Source organism: Sus scrofa, unplaced genomic scaffold (genome assembly GCF_000003025.6).
Source record: "Sus scrofa isolate TJ Tabasco breed Duroc unplaced genomic scaffold, Sscrofa11.1 Contig29, whole genome shotgun sequence".
Taxonomy (NCBI): domain Eukaryota; kingdom Metazoa; phylum Chordata; class Mammalia; order Artiodactyla; family Suidae; genus Sus; species Sus scrofa.
This window is the reverse complement of record NW_018085167.1, coordinates 39,974-57,176: the sequence shown is the minus strand read 5'-3', so window position 1 is coordinate 57,176 and position 17,203 is coordinate 39,974. Positions and strand designations below refer to the sequence as shown.

The 17,203-nt window shown below is 45.9% G+C and overlaps 1 protein-coding gene across 2 annotated transcripts in view; it reads right to left on the bottom strand.

The window, feature by feature from the left end:
• Window positions 1-539: 539 nt before the first annotated feature.
• LOC106505330 (multidrug resistance-associated protein 4-like) overlaps window positions 540-17,203 on the bottom strand; it is a 55,337-nt gene continuing 38,673 nt past the window's right edge. The window contains exons 5-9 of one of the 2 annotated variants that reach the window (XM_021081961.1): window positions 11,413-11,563; window positions 9,593-9,690; window positions 5,200-5,319; window positions 3,910-4,020; window positions 540-867 (exon numbers count right to left, since the gene is read on the bottom strand). In XM_021081961.1, coding sequence (XP_020937620.1) covers window positions 749-867; window positions 3,910-4,020; window positions 5,200-5,319; window positions 9,593-9,690; window positions 11,413-11,563 — 599 coding nt within the window. In that variant the 3' untranslated portion in view covers window positions 540-748. The remainder of the gene's footprint in view (window positions 868-3,909; window positions 4,021-5,199; window positions 5,320-9,592; window positions 9,691-11,412; window positions 11,564-17,203) is intronic. The other variant, XM_021081962.1, reaches the window with a different exon arrangement.

Here is a 17,203-nt window from a genome sequence, read left to right as displayed (position 1 = left end):
TAAAAAAACAAGAGAGTTGTGTCAAAGGAAGGGATAGTGATGGACCTAATCCGTAATGTGTGGTACAGAAGGGCATCTGTCATGACGAACAGAACTGGACAGTCAGCAAGCTCGTTTTAAAACTAGTCACCTTCTCTACAAAAGTGAAGAATGCAATGGAAACATTTCGTTTATATTGTTTTCTCCTTTTAGAAGAAGTTGCAAATACTCAAAAAGGGGATAATTTACAAACTTACTAAGGCCTCCTAAATGACCATTCACTCAACACCTCAGACAGCACATTCTGAGACAGGGCTTATCCTGCCAGAAAGAAGGGACACCTGCAGATTCAGGAGCTCAACACATACAAGAATAAAGGCTAAAATTGGCTGGGGGGGGGATACCTATTAAACAACCAATCTCAAAACCTTACATTCTTCTTTTGTCAAAAATGAGGAATTACCAATTAAGAAACAAAATAAATAAGCCTCTAAGAAACCAACTTTAACTCTTTCCAGGATTTCAGAACTCCTTCTACAGAGACATTTATTACATGTGAAGACAGCATGTGATGAACAGAAAACCTGCTGACCTGGCACCCACAGAGTGAGAAAAAGATTATATTTTATTCCATATTAACTTTAAACAGATGGGAGAAGAACCTAGAAAATTCTGTTACCTACAATGTGGAAACATCAGTTTTAATATTTCACATAAGAATTGATGTTATACCATTTGATGGCAAGGAGACTAGAACAGGCTAAGAAGGTTAAGATAAACACTTTACCATAGTCTCGGCTGCGGCACTTTGCCTGATGCACCGCGGGACCATCACCATGAACGTGAGGGCGAGAGACAGCACCAGGCCCACCTGCCCGACATTCAAAGCTAAAAGAGGATGAAGAGGAGGAATGAGGTCAGCGCCATTCCTTTTTAAATTTATTTTATTGATTTACAATGCTGTGATAATTTCTGCTGTACAGTAATTCAGTTATACATACAGTCTTTTTCACATTCTTTGCCATCCTGGTTTACCACAGGATACGGAATACGGTTCCCCACGCTGTACAGTAGGACCTTGTCGTTTCTCCATTCTGCATGTATCAGTTTGCATCTGCTAACCCCCAACTCCCAGTCCATCCATCCCCGCCCCCTCCCCCGCTCCTCCTTGGCCACCACAGTTCTGTTCTTTATGTCTGTGAGTCTGTATCTGTTTCATAAACAAGCTCACCTGTCTTACATTTCAGATTCCAAATATAAGTGATATCATATGGTATTTGTCTTTCTCTGACCTACTTCACTTAGTATGACAATTTCGAAGTCCGTCCATGTAGCTGGAAATAGCATTATTTCATTTCTATGGGTTAGCAGTATTCTAATATACCATATCTCCTTCTTCTTCTTTTTATTTTTATGGCTGCACCTGAGGTATATGAAAGATCCCAGCCTAGAGGTCAAATCAGAGCCTCAACTGCCATCCTATGCCACAGCAACTTGGGTCCGAGCTGCATCTGTGACCTACACCACAGAGTGCAGCAATGCCAAATCCTTAACACCATGCGTGAGGCCAGGGACCAATCCTAAATCCTCAAGGATACTAATCAGGTTCTTAACCCACTGAACCACAATAATAACTCCTCTGCCACATCTTCTCTATCCATTTATCTGTTAATGCACATTTAGATTGTGTCCATGTCTCGGTTACTGTCAATAGTGCTGATGTGAACATAGGGGTGCACGTATCTTTTCAAATTATGGTTTTCTCTGCGTATATGCCCAGGAGTGGGATTGCTGGATCATAGGTAACTCTACCTTTAGGTGTTTGGGAAGAGCCTCCATACTGTTTTCCATAATGACTGCACCAACATACATTCCCAACAAAAGTGTAGAAGGGTTCCCTTTTCTCCACACCATCCCCAGCATTTGTCACTGGTAGACTTTTTAATGATGGCCATTCTGAATGGTGTTGGAGGTACTTCATTGAAGTTCTGGTTTGCACTTACCCAAAAATTAGCAATGCTGAGCATCTCTACATGTGCCTACTGGCCATGTGTATGTCTTCTTTGGAGAAATGGCTATCTAGGTCTTCTGCCCATTTTCCAATTGGGTTGTTTAGGTTTTGTTATTGAGTTGTATGAGGTGTCTACATATTTGGGAAATGAAGCCCTTGTCGGTCCCATCATTTGCAAATATTTTCTCCCAGTCCACAGGTGGTCTTTTCATTTTGTCTATGTCTTCCTTGCTGTACAAAAGCTTGTAAGTTTTATTAGTCCTCTCCCCCTTTTTTTTTCTTTTATTCCCATTGCACTGGGAGACTAACTTAAGACAATGAATTGGAATGGGAGTTGTCGGAGCTCCCATTGTGGATCAGCGGAAACGAATCTGACTAGCATCCAAGAGGACGCAAGTTCGATCCCTGGCCTGGCTCAGTGGGTTGAGGATCCAGAGTTGCCATGAGCTGCAGTGTAGGTCACAGACATGGCTCAGATATGGCATTGCTGTGGCTGTGGTGCAGGTCAAATTCGACCCCTAATCTGGGAACTTCCATAAGCCACAGGTGCAGCCCTAAAAAAAAAAAAAGAGAGAGAGAGAGAGAGAAAGAAGATATTGGTATGGGAGTTCCTGTTGTGTTTCAGCAGTAAAATACCAGACTAGTGTCCACAAGAATGGGGGTCGAGGATGTGGGTTCAATCCCTGGCCTCTTTCAGTGGGTTAAGGATCTGGTGTTGCCGTGAGCTGTGGCGTAGGTGGCAGATGCAGCTCAGATCCAAGTAGCTATGGCTGTGGCGTAGGTCGGTAGCTGCAGCTTTGATTCGACCCATAGCCTGTGAACTTCCATATGCCATAAGTATGGCCCAATAAAGCAAAGAAGAAAAAAAGAGAAAGAAAATATTGGTACAATTTATGGCACAGAATGGTTTGCCTATGTTCTCGTGTAAGAAAGAGTTTTGTGGTGTCATGTTATATATTTAAATCTTTAAGCCATTTTGTGTTTATTTTTGTGTATGGTTTGAGGGTATGTTCTAACTTCACTGATTCACATGCAGCTTCCAACTTTCTCAGAACTACCTGCTGGAGAGAACAAGTCAGTCCTGTTCTTCTCCCAAGCCCAGCTCCTTCTGTCACTCTACCAAGAAGACGCCTTTATAATATTTAAATCACTTGCATATAATGAGAGTATTATTTCTTTTTTATTTTTATGGCCACACCTGTGGCACATGGAAGCTCCCTGGGCCAGGGACTGAATCAGAGCCACAACTGCAAACTACACCATAGCTGTGGCAACACCGGATCCTTAAACCCACTGTGCCAGGCTGGAATCAAACCCTCACCTCCACACTGTCCCAAGCCACTGCAGTCAGGCTCTTAACCCACTGTGCCAGGGCAGGAACTCTGATCCATCATTAAAGACCGTGATTCTGTGTTGTTACCATGGAGGAGTGAGGGAGGGTGACTCCATATAACCCATGCCAACACCTGCTCATCTGGTGCCCACAGAGCAGGGAGGAGACTGCTCATTCCTACAGAGAATCTTCTCCCCACACTGCACCAGGCACCTTCAACCACCAGATCCAAGTGGCCCCAAAACTAAACCCCAAAGCCCTGAGCTGGACACAAGGCTTAAAGGTGAACCTGGTTCTCTCCTCCCAATCATGGGACACGACCTAGAATGTTCAGAAGTCAGTTTGCTACAGTTGCATAGATGTCAACCCATTCAAAGAGAGATAGAAGAATAAAAGGTCTTATCAAGAATCAATTGACTCCCTTCTACAGGCCACACTCGGAATCACAAGCTGCAAACACTTTAATACAATTCCTTAGAACCAAACAGTATATATTAGGCAAGTTAGAAAGAGTTTAATTTAATAAATGTATATGAAGCCATAAACTGTATTCATACCACAAATAGTTACCCATATCTGTACTTACTTTCTGCCAGAAACAGGGACCCAAAGGCAACACCAATGACAAAGACGGCACAGATGGCATCCAGGCACAGGGCGAACCATCGGGACGTGGTCAGAAACAAGAACCAGGCCTCTGGATTCATGAACCAAAATAAGGATAATGAACAGGCAGAGAAAACACGTTAGCAGCTTCTCATGAGACGGAGCATGTTGCTCAGCTGAGCTACAGGAGATTTTTATACAAAGTCATCCCCTCAAGGAACCTGAAGATTCCAGAAATCTAGGCTCTCAAACCAGACAACATGTGGGACACAGAGGAATCAGTCCAGGGGCTTGTGGGAAGCGTGTGCTGAAAACCTCAACCCACAGGTTATAACAGAAATACGGTCACAAGGACAATGATGGAAAATGGTCTCACTGGTGTGTTTCCTGCAGGGCTGGGGCCTCAAGGGAGATTCTTCCTCTCACAAGTCCACGGTTCCCGGTTCTCTGACAGCAGAGAGCACAGCTCTCACTGTTTCCAGCACCTTCTGTGCTCACGGCAGGGACCTGCGCATGTTTAGTCTTAAGGGCCAGTATCTAAATGACCATCAGCTACAAGGATCTGAAGGTTGCCCTGAAAATGTTCTCTTACAAAATATAATAAAGATTGAATGGAAAGGTGGGCAAGGATTTCACAGACTTAGAAGAAATTCTGAAATTTCTACCCTAGGAAAAACATCACTGATACAAAGAATAATACACACCAAGTGGGGCGAAACCAGGAAATTATTTTCCTCAATCACTTCTGCCACCTTGCACGCTCTGAAAAGACAGTTGTCAAAGTCCAGCCTGTGGTCTAAGAACAGTCCATATCTGGTTTGTGAATCAAGTTTTATTGGAACACAGCCATGACCATTGGCTGATAGATAATGGTTGCCTGCTTTGGTGCCACAATAGCAAAGGTGAGTAGATGCAACACAGACAAAACAGTGCATAGGGCCTAAAATATTTTTCATGTTGATCTTTCCCACTAAAAAACAAAAAAAGTTGGCTGATCCTTGCCCTAAAGGGACAGAAAGCCACAGAGACCATGATGGAAGGACAATGCAAGGCAGTCAGGGGAGAAAAGCAGGGCTGTGAGGGGCAGAGGGGAGCACAGAGGGGAAGCTGAGAGGGAGGGTGGGGGAGGGGGAGGATGTGCAGAGGGGGACAGGGGTGGGGCGGGGAGGCACAGAGAGAGGTGCTGGCCAGCAGGGCCACCTGAGGGGGAGGTCAGACCTCAGAAGGCAGCTCATCCCTTCCTCTGAATCATTTCCAGAAACTCACAGACCTGAGTGCAAATCCTGGTGAGTGTCAAACAGCTCCTGAAACCTCTGTTGGGCTTTGAACGCCCGGATGGTCCAGCGTCCCTGGAGAGAAGATGCTAAGTGGGAAAATACCGGGCTCCGAGCTGGGGAAGCAGAGACAGAGACACGACAGAGCAGGTCAGGGAGGCTGGATGCCAGGAAACCCACTGCCTCCCCTGCTCTGGGGTCACACATCCCACCAAGGGGCACATCTGGGGCTTCCTGGGGGATTGTCTGGGGGAGGAGGGATGACATCCCTTCTGGAGAGGACCCTCCGTGTGAACCTCAAACTCCTGTTCACATCAGCTTCACTTTTACACCTTGGAAATGAAAGCTTCTCTTTGAACCCCTCTTTGACCAAATCCAAATCACAGCTACATTTAGATCATGAAATTCCTTTTTTTTTTTTAGTCTTTTCTAGGGCCGTACCCATGGCACATGGAGGTTCCCAGGCTAGGGGTCGAATTGGAGCTGTAGTCGCTGGCCTATGCCTAAGCCACAGCAACAAGGGATCCAAGTCGCATCTGTGACCTACACCACAGCTCATGGCAACACAGGATCCTTAACCCATTGAGCTAGGCCAGGGATCGAACCCACGACCTCATGGTTCCTAGTCGGATTCGTTAATCACTGAGCCACAACAGGAACCCCAAGATCACGAAATTCTTTCTTCACTAACTCATCCATCAAGGTCCCCCTCAAACACACCTCCCTCCAAATTCTTCCCGGACACATCCCCAGGTGGAAACTATTCACTAATTGTTTTTAATTTACTGACATGTAGTTGGTTTACAATGTCATGTTACATTCAGGAACACAGCAAGTAACTGAGGTTTTTCTATTACACTTCATTAGAGGTTATTACAAAATCCTGAATAAAACTCCCCGTGCTGCACAGTTTACCCTGGTTGCTCCCTATCTGATGTGCAGTGGTGCGGATCTGTTAACCCCACACTCCGCTTCTGTCCCTCCCTCCTCTGACCCTCTCCCTTTCGATAACCGTGGGTTTGATTTCGATGTTGCAGAGTTTCTGTTCTGAATAGAGATTCATTTGTCTTATTTTTTCAATTCTGCATATGTGATATCATATGGTATTTGTTTTTTCCTGACTTACTGTACTAAGAATAACATTCTCTACGTACATCACGTTGCTGCATATGGTGACATTTGAGTCTTTTTATTCCTGTGTAATTACTATTTACGAATTTCTCAGTGAGTAGTATTTTCAGATTTAATTCTCCGTGACCCTAACCCTAACCACACTGAATTTTGAGGAGCTGTGTGTTGTCCCCACCTTAGGTGAGTAACCTGAGGGCTGGGATGAAATTGGTATGTCCCCCAAACTGGAACAGTGCCAGGCCCAGGACAGGTGTGAGATAAAAAAGGTGAGGGGACAGTCTGCCATCGCCCTGCATCCTGGGACTTTCCTTGCACCTGTGCTACATGGGTCACAGAGCACCTGGTACCACAGGGCCCTTGTGCCCACAGGACCCATGCAGCCAAGTTGTCTTTGAATTATTATGACTTCTGCTCTGGGAACCTGATGGATGTTTTTATAACTACCCTGCTGGATACCTGTCCTGGCATTTGGAGGTCCCTGTGGCATGTGACACTCACATCATCACCCTTTTAGAAGCAGACGGTGGCCTTAGCGGCCATTCTCTTTTGAGAGACTTCACATGGGTTTAGGAGTTGGTGGCACATGACTGGCCATTCGTCTCCCTGCCGTCTGCCCTAAGAGCCCACTGAACACCAGCACCAGGGCCAGGCTCCTGCCCATCACCGAACAGGTGGGCTCAGGCTGCTGGGCAGGGAGGAGCCCTCACGGCTTTCATTCCCCACCGTGAACCAGGCTGTAACTCGCTGTGGTCAAGGGCAGACTCGGAGCCTGTGACCTCTGTCCGGGATGAGTGATAACTTGTGCTTTATCAGCAGGAAACACTGACTTGGCACTTAGTACCCACGTGTCTCAGAGAAGGTGTGTCAGCAAAACCTAGGTGTTTAGGGGAAGGTAACAACTCAAAGGGGGCTACAGAGATGTTAGAAAATGATGGAGGGGATAGCAATGAAAGGGGGAAAACTCCAAATTATTTTCAGGACCTTATTCCTTAGCCTGGCATCCAAATGCCTGTCTGGGGGCAGTTCACTCAGTACCGATGTGCACATGGGCGCTGCATGTGTTGGAGGTGCTGGGTACAAATGGGCCAAGACACAGAACCTCCTCTGTGCTTAGTGTCCCTGATCTGCAAGCAAGGATGGAGGAGCTTCCTCCTGTGAGACACTGGGGTTCAGAGAGGCTGGGAAGCCCTGGGCTGGGGGAGCACAGCCTCGGCTGTGGGCCAGTGACCAGCTCAGGCTGGGGCTTTTTCCACTAGGACATCTAACCAGGAACCTTCACTATTAGGGACCCTCACCTGTGATGGTGTGTTCATGAAAAAAATCCTTCTCTGAACCGGGACATGACCTAACATTTCCTCTTGTATCAAAGTCAGACAAAGAGCCATAAGAGACTCGCTGGAGCTTCTGACCGGCCAGCTGCAGGTTTGGGGTCTTATTACAGCAGCCACACTGCTCTTTCCCTTCATTCTATTGAGGGACTTTTAATTTTATTTATTTTAGTTTCCTTTAACTTTGCACTTTTAACACAGCAGCATGAACACAGATTGAACTCATGCTCCAAGTAAGGAAGGCTGGAAGCTCTGATCAGGCCTTTCCTGCAGCCCCAGCAGGTGTCCCAACCCGCCCCCAGAACTCAGTCCATATGGAAGCGGGGGGTGGGGGGTCACTGGGACAATGCGGGAGAATCTGGGGCCCATTATCCTGTCAGGAGGGGCCAGGAGTCCAGCCCCAGAGAGCACAGAGAACTCACTAGAACCCGCTCTCATCCCAGAGCAAACGCTGTGACGTCAACACTACTCATCACAGACAAGGCTTCTGAGAAGGAAGCAGACATGCTGGTCACCCAGGAGAGTCCTGGGGTGAACTCTTCAGCTTGGCCACCCTCACCTGCTTCCCTTCTCAGGAGATCAAAGCTGCAGGTGCTTCTTTCCAGCAGGGATGGAGGATGGAATGCACTTTAGAAATCAGGTGTCATCTCAGCCTTGAACGCTGGGGACACCAAACACCCATCACCTACCTCACCTCATGCCAAAGAGGCACAGAATCCAGCAGGAATCTAGACCCACGAAAAGTTATCCTGTTTCTTCCAAACCCACTTACGACTGAGCAAGCTACCAGGGTGCATGAACTGGAGAGTCTGCAAAGAAAACTAGGCTAAAATTAAGGCTCTTGCATTATCTCGCCCAAAGTAACATCCTTTTCCCACAAAGACTGAGCTCGCTATTCTGAAAGAGACTACGTCACAGCCATGGCCTCAGTCCGCAGTCACAGACTCCTGTAACCCTACAGTTCGCATGACTGACGGCTGTGTTTACACCACCTTGGGGACTCTTGGGGACACACCCCCACAAGGCCTGCAGATCCTCCCTGGCAGGGGGAGGGCAGGGAACTGAATGCAAGGCCCCCAGGCTGACAGCCCTGCTGCGGGTTATCGTTCACGCTACGTGATGCCCATGAGTTGTTAAAATGTTACCTCCCTCATGTTCAAGGTTCTATGCCTTTGAGAGCAGCTGGCAAGCACTTTATAAGCATCAACTCAAGAAATCCTCATGAGACCACAGAGGGCAGGTATTGATATATCCTTGACAGAGAGAAAACCAGACTGAGGGATTAAGAGCACACACTGCCCAAGAGTCAGTCAGTTAACCCACCTACTCAGCCAACTCTCTGATTCCCAAGGCTGTGCTTTTAATCACAGCCACACTGTCTCAGAGGGAGAGTAATCAGGGTTAAGGATTCTCGTGTGTGACTACAGGCACTTTTCCCTAGACTTTGTTGTTTATGTTTAGAAAACCCCAAATCTTACTCAGCTAACATCCAACAGCCTTCACATTCCTGTGCATCTTATTAAGTACCTGAAGCTGAACAAAGTCCCTGGGAAACTGGCCTAAGAACACTTAAAACAGCAGACTTGAGACTCCATGGTCTGAATACACATGTCACACATGCTAATCCTCCCTAGCGGCGCCCATGGCAGACACTGCTAGTTGATTACAGCACCTTTCAGACAGAATGTGGATGTGGCTTCATCATTCGGGCACAGCTAAAGGAATAGAGCTGATCAGAAAAAGGCAACATAAGGCCTTGCTGGTTTTATGCAGGGATCCATAAGTGACTGTTACTATGCCCACTTTTGCAAATGGGGGAAAAAATTATAATTAGCTGTAGACCTTTCATTAAGATGAAGCAACAGGATCTGAAAATAAATCTTGGGACTTCAGTGGTCCCTCAGAGCACAAGGATGAAGCAGGGTTATACCTTCTTTTGCTGGTGGCTCCAACAGTGGCCTTAAGACACACTGTCGGTTACTGCATAGGGAAGATAGTGGTGTTGTTGTTATGGCACAGACCCACCACCTAGAGAGAAAACATAAACAGCTCTAATCAACCATCCACCACACTTGGTTATCTGGGGTGTGGAGGAGGGAGCATCTGGGTTGAATTCATTGTCCAACTCCTGCAGCCTATTTAGGGTGCCAAAAATCTCAACATTCCACACACATGAGGCCAAAGTTCTCAGACTCTCCAGATCAAACACTGAAAAAATCCTCTACTGATTCTTGAAAAAAGCCTCAGGGGGTGTCCTTCTCTCCATGACCACATGGACAGAAGGTGGCCCCTGTCCCAGGCAAAGATCTCTGGCAAACATTCCTTCTGGAACTACCCCTCCTGTAATGTACCAGAAAACTGCTTTGCAACAAGACTGCTGAGTGACTCCACTTCACAAGTGGCCTCAAGTCACAAAACATCTGAGGCTCTGTCTATGCAGAAGGCTGGATGGAGCTCTCACTTCCTCTCCTGCCTCCCAGGTCCTGCCTCCTACCACGTCACATGGTCACACACACCTGGACTCCGCTGCTCCGCTGTCCATTCAGACTCCTCACAAACCAGACCTCAGGGGGTTGAGCTGCTCCCCTTGATGAGTGAGAAACGTTTCTACAGCTTTTAGGAAACTGAGGCCCACCATCCTTTACTCAAATGCTCAGGACAAGTGCCTCTTAAGCGTGTATTACTAAAAACAAAGCACGCAAATATCACAACAAAAAAACTTCTTTGTCTTGATGAATTTAGATTACTCCACTTAATAGATATAGAAAACTATGGGACTCAGAAGGCTTTTCTTCTTGGCTTGGCTTCCAGAAAGTTCAGTTGGTATTAATTCGCAGGAACTATCCATGGTTGAGGTTTTGGATACAAACATCTTCCTTTTTTACTTTTTGGCAATCACTCATAGACCTTTAAAAAGAATGTAACAATTCTAGTCTCATGCTTTTTGGTTTTCATAATGATGAAATGTGTTGGTACATTAACAATGAATTTCAGCCTTTCTGATTACCTATAGACTAGAAATGATATTCCAAATCTAGGCAGTCAAACGGAGCAATAGATTACATGTGTGCTGAACAGACACCGCCCCCTCCCAGGGCCTCCCAAGGGGATTATTCTCAGCATCCATTCCTATGACCAGCCTTGGGGAGGGAGGACCACAAACACTGTGGCATTAACACCAATTACTGGTGACAACAAAGAGCAAACCTGAAAAGAACAGGGCTTATCTTTTCAAAATATTTAGCAACTGCAACTAATTTGCCTTTTGAACATATAAAACAATTTATTTTTCAAATATATCACTTCTAACATATATTTCCTGATGCCTCCTCTCCTTTATCTAGTCTTTCTTTCCTTTATATTTCTAGTAACTTCAGGGGAAGAAAAATTCCCTTATTTTCCTTCTACATTAGTTCCAACAGGATAAAATATTTTTTTTCTAGAGAAACATTTACTGAGTGGCAGCTCTGTTCGGACATATGTCATGAACAAGACAGAAACAGGCCCCGTCCTCATGGTGCTCACATTCCTCCTTGTGCTAAAACGCAAAGCTGCAGCTCACTCGCCACCAGTTCCATGTGCCATAAGGGCCACACTGACTCCCAGTGGCCATAATACTCAGTTACCTAAGGTTCACTTGGTGAGAAATTCCAGAAGACAGAACCTGCAGGATTTCAGGGTCTGGTTAATTACGGCATAAATGGAAGCCAGCCTGTATCTCCATCCCACCCCGAGAGCCCAGGTACTCACTTGCGCATTCCAGGCGTTTCACATCTCGTGATGTCTCTAAGAAATATCTCCGAAGAACAAAGAAGATGATGCCAAGTGGAATCAGGGGTATCACAGTCCAAGGAATCACCACCACCATCACGCCCACCACACCCATCACAAGAAGAAATGTCTGAAATAGGAAACACAGATACAGAGGCCTCTCTACCAAGGATTCTTTGCAAAGATAAACTTTAATGGTTTGTTTAGTTAGGATTAAACTTCATTCCGCAAAGGACTTGTTGGAGTGGCAGGGAATGCTTTACCGTCAAAGAAATAAAATTACAGGTGGTCCTCATGTTTATGTGCATCAAAAACTCCAATAAGATCTTTCTAGGTATCAGCTCTTTGATACACAAGGGGCCTATGAAGCAGGCATTGCTATTTTTATTTTTATTTTTTATTTTTATTTCTGTCTTTTTTGCCATTTCTTGGGCCGCTGCCGCGGCATATGGAGGTTCCCAGGCTAGGGGTCTAATCGGGGCTATAGCCGCCAGCCTACACCACAGCCACAGCAACGCAGGATCCGAGCTGCGTCTGTGACGTACACCACAGCTCATGGCAACGCCGGATCCTTAACCCACTAAACAAGGCCAGGGATCGAATCCGCAACTGCATCGTTCCTAGTTGGATTTGTTAACCACTGAGCCACGACGGGAACTCCATGGCATTGCTATTTTTAACAGAGGAGAATATTTGAGGCTCAGAGTGTAGGGCTTGAATCCCAATTATCAGGAGTCAGCAGGTGTCAGTAGGTAGCATAGATGAGGGATCCAGAAGCCTCTGCTAATGTGTAGAGATAAAGTGGCTAATTATAAATTTAGTGACCAGAAAGGTAGGGAAAAAGTCACATGTTGACCTTTGGAAGTAGGAACTCCTTTTCTTGGTCTTCTACCCATAGTTAACATTTACTGAGTGCGGACTGTGTACAGGGCCACCCGTTCAGTACTTCACACCTATTACCTCCTTACTCCTCACAGCAGCACTACTGAGTAACAGTATGGTCTCATTTTACAGATGGAAATACTGAGGCACAGGGAGAGGAAAAGCAACTTGGTGGAGACGGCAAAGCATAAGTCACAGAGCCAGGGAGCCCAGGTTATGAGCCACTCTGACATATTTAAGTTTGCCCCACCATATAAGCCAGCTTTCTTTCATTATGCTAAGTATCTAAATGTCCATTTCAAAGGCTAATGGTGATTTAACAGCAGATGCCATTTACCAGGTGTTTACTGCATACCAGGCACTGTGCCAAGAGGTCTTAAGTGAACATTAAGTGAGCATTCACTTAATCATCACCTCATCTCACGAGGTGATTTTAAATCTCAGGAAATGACCTTGATCTAAAAATACAGCAGGAAGAATAGAAACCTAAGCCACTGGCTGATTCTCACTTAAGTATCCATCTTTATCACGAAAAGCATGACACCATGGTGCACAGCTTCAGGTGAGGGGAACTCAAGCGACACTCAGTGTCCCTGTGCTAGGAAACCGGGGTGGGCTGCTGGGGACGGACAGATTCACTCAGCCTGGGCCAAGGCCTCCACAGTTTATGATCCCAGATGGATATAAACCCATGACCATCTGGACAAGGCGCAGAGCACTGGGAAAACACAGGAAAGAATATCTGAACGCTTTTCTTAGAGGATTTCTTAGAGGGAAGTGTGGCATGAGTAACGTGCAGAGAGTAATCACAGGTCATAGAAGTTTTGACCAAGAGAGCTGGGTTAGGAAGGTTAAGAGTTTTTTTCCTACTTAGCACTGGTTGTTCTGGGTCCTCTCAGCACCAGCACCTGCATCCTGACCTCACCAGCCCAGGGCCTTCCCACCTCATCACCCAGGGCAGCTGGACCCAGTCACATCTCTGAGGGATGGGCTAGCAGGGAAACTTCCACAACTGAGACTTTGTGGCCAGGAGCCCTTGTAAACCAAACTGCATTATCTGGATGGAGACCTCTTTGCTTTTCCTGTTTCTCCCAGGCTCTGCTGCGGTATCAACATAAAACTTAGAGTGAAGAGGAATAGAATTCTGAAGGAACAAGTTCCAACCGTAAGTGGAGATAGAGCTGTCCGACCTCTCCCCTGTTATACATACGCCTGTACGACTTCTTACAGCTCCTGGATTAACTGACACATCCCACCCTGCTATGCCCTTCATGCTCAAGGGGAGGGGTCCTTCTGGTTGCTTCTGCGTATGGTCTTAGGTAAAGTCACTTGGCTTGCCATCATTAGCTGACAAGAAAAAAAAAAAAACTTAATGAAATGTCAATTATGAAAAAAATCCAAGTTATAGTTTTTAGCAGATTCACATCATTTGATTGGAAAATCACCAGTTTCAATAATCTGGCTCTCCCAGGTGAGGGCCTTTTATGACTAACCCAGCCTGGCAGATTACTTGGGAAGCAGACCTAAGATCAAAATGAAGGGCTCTATCTTGGCCTGGAAACTTCCACATGCTGTGGGCACAGCCCAGAAGAAGCAGAGCTCCAGGGGCGCTCTGTCAGTGTTTTTCCTTGGTAGCCATAAGGACCAGTGGGTAACTGTTGCTCTCAGAAGCTCCCTAGTTAGGTTAAGTCCGTTAGATCTCATGGCCCTAAATTCTGAAGCAGTTCAAAGAGGCTTTCTGCAAGAGTTTTGTCTCTACTTGTAGGTCATACTATAGCCAGCCTCATAGTGGACTGGATATTACAAAAACAAGGGAAGTAAAACACAAGGTATGGGTTTACAATTATATGTATCTATGTACATACATTTGTGAACCTTTTCTTGCCAGCTGTCTCAAACTCTTTATACAAGTTTGTAGAAGACAAAAATACTATCTAAGCAAAGAGCCAACTCTCTGAAGAAGGAAAAAGAAAATTCTGGTGCACAACAAATATCCCTTCCTTGAGGCCAATCTCATTTCTTCCTTCCACACTCCCAGGAATTCCAAGGAGCATAACCCAAGCTACACACTCAATTCTCCCCACCCATCTCTAACTGGAATTCAGGCTCATCTGATGGCCCACCTCCCCATGGCCAGTGCCTCTGTGCCTCTGTTACACTATGTCACAGAGACAATGATGGGGGAGAAAGAAACATGGTGACCCAGAAGCAAGTGACCCAAGTCCTAAAGTATCAAGAAATAAAGGCCATCATTATGCTGCTGTGCTTACAGCCTACTTGGAGCATAGCATTTAGGAATTCTATCCAAATTCTATGAACCCACATGAAGAAATACAAAAAAAAATTGTTGGATGAAATATTTCGCTTGAGAGTATATACTGATTTATCACAATTCAGAATAATTCTTTGGTTTGCAGAGAATGAAAACCTAAACCTGGAATGGAAATTCCATTAGCCAAATATTGCACTGAGATGGGGCTTAGGGCCAACCTTCTTGGATATTAGCAGGGAGGGTAAGGCCCTACACCTACTCTCAATCATAGTGAAAACTGGGATATACCAACAATAATAAAGGGATGCTGGTGGGAATTAAATGAGATCATGCAGGTAAAGTGCTTACCAGCTCATACATAACAAACTGAAACTCTAAGTCCATTACGACTAAGTCCAAGGACCCAAAGAATCTTAAGAAGCTCATGACGTTGGACCCTAAGAGGCCACTCATTCGAACCACTGACACAGCTTATATTATACAAGGACTTAAAAAAGCAGGTGCTATTTTTCTTAGATGATGTCATATACACCAAAGTGACTGTGGCTTTTCTCTGGTCAAAGCAAAAATAGTATCTCAAGTCTATTTTGATTGAGGATGCACCTTTAAAGTAATATGACCTGTAAACCTCATACCTACTATAATTTTTGTCCTCTCTGTATTTTCTTCCCAACTCTAGGCCTTCCAAAGATTGATAACCTTAAAGAAATGAAGGCACGTCAATAGTTTTTGAGATGTTTCTTTTCTTATTCCATATCTTCTTTTTCAGGTTTTGCTTTTTCTTGGTGAAGACTTCCTGTTGTAAAATCACTAGGCTTTTATGAGAGACTAAGGGGAAAGTGTGGAATCAGTTTTTCTGAGTCAACAAAACCAACACAGTTATTCAATACAGTCCAAAGAGGAGATCAATTTGACCTTTTCTATATCATGCACCATGAACTGGTGTGATGCTATCAAGGGAGGTACGAAAGCTAGATTTCATACACTAGTGAATCCCAGGAAATCCACCTGGGTCCACTGCAGGTCAGCCTTCCTGGTGCAGACAAGCAGCCTGGTTGGGACGTCAGGATGACTAAGGCAGAAGACCTTGTCACCACCACCTGAGGAAAGGAGTGTGATAAGCACCTCTCAACTTCAGGAAGGATGCTGTCCTGTGAAGCTGTTTCTGACAAACTTCGCTGGCATCTAAATGAATTATTAATAAGGTAGACACAAAAACAGTAAAGAAAATTATTCTTGTGAAAAATGTTAATGGTTTTGTTTAAAAACCTGCCCACTCAAAAAACCTGGAAAAGAAGACACTGCTTTATTGCTAGAGGCCATGGTGAGTTTTTTCATAATATGGAAGAAATTTGACAATTCTCCAGATCTAGCCAATGAGCAAGGAAGTAATGACTTGGGACTCAGCTACAATACAATAGTTTGGGACTCAGTTAAGCTTGACTTTCTCTGTTGCAATTACATTAAACGGCGGGAGGTTCACAGGTCCAATCAAGACAGCAGAGACAAGTTAGATGTGGCTCTCACCTTCACCCACATACATAAAAAATAAAAATCTACATGTAGAACGATTCACACAGAACACCTACTAAACGCTGGCAGAAGACCTTAAGCCTCCAAAAAGAGCAAGAAACCCTCCACACAACTGGGTAGAACAAAGGGGAAAAAAAGAGAGCGAGAGAGAAGGAATCTGGATGGGACTAGCACTCCTGAGAGGGAGCTGAGAAAGAGGAAAGGAGCCCACACCCTGGAAAGCCACCTAAAAGACAGGGAGATCAGCTGAAATGGAGGGACCTCAAAGTCACAGAGAAAAGTGCAGCAATGGACTGAAGAGGGCAAAATAGAGACAGAGCCACAAAGACCATCAGTACCACCCCCCAGGACACCACGGTTTGAGATGCTCGGGTTTGGGCTGGGTGCTGAGACTCAGGCTCTAGAGGTCAGTTCCAGGGAAAGGACTAGGGTTGCCAATGTGGAGACAGCCTGAGGAAGCTAGGGAATGGAGCACCACAGCCAAGGGAGCCCAGGAGGAGGTCTGGGCCCACAGGAGAGGCAAGGTGCCATTGTTAGGGAACACAAGAGGAGTAGGGGTGGACCACCACAGAAATATCTTTCTCTGCACATGCATGGGCTCTCAGAGGGTAGGGCTAGGGGTGGCAAAGTGCCTCTTGTGCAGGCTACGTGCACTGGCCCTCTTGCACCGGCTATGAGTGGCAATACCTCATGTGTGGGCTAAGCGGGATGGGGTGCTTCTTGTGTGGTCTACAGGCAGTGGGGGCAAAACACCACAGTTATCTCTGACTCTAGAGGCCATGGCCCATCACCACTAGGTGTCCATGAGCAGGCACCACCTGTGGCCCCAGTCACCTTAGAAGTTGGCACAGGTAAGCACAATGCAACCAAGTACCACCCGCTATTGCTCTCACTCGCCTGGGAATGAACACACCCTACTGCTGCCACTGCCACATGATCCAGGCCCTGCCTAAATGTGCCTGAGGCTCACTGACACTTCCCAGGGCCCTGCAACTAGGAGCAGCATGTGCCACCTTCCTGGGGGTCCTTCTACAGTCAAGGGCCCAGCAACCAGGCACTGACTACTAGCCATGCCCATGGCCT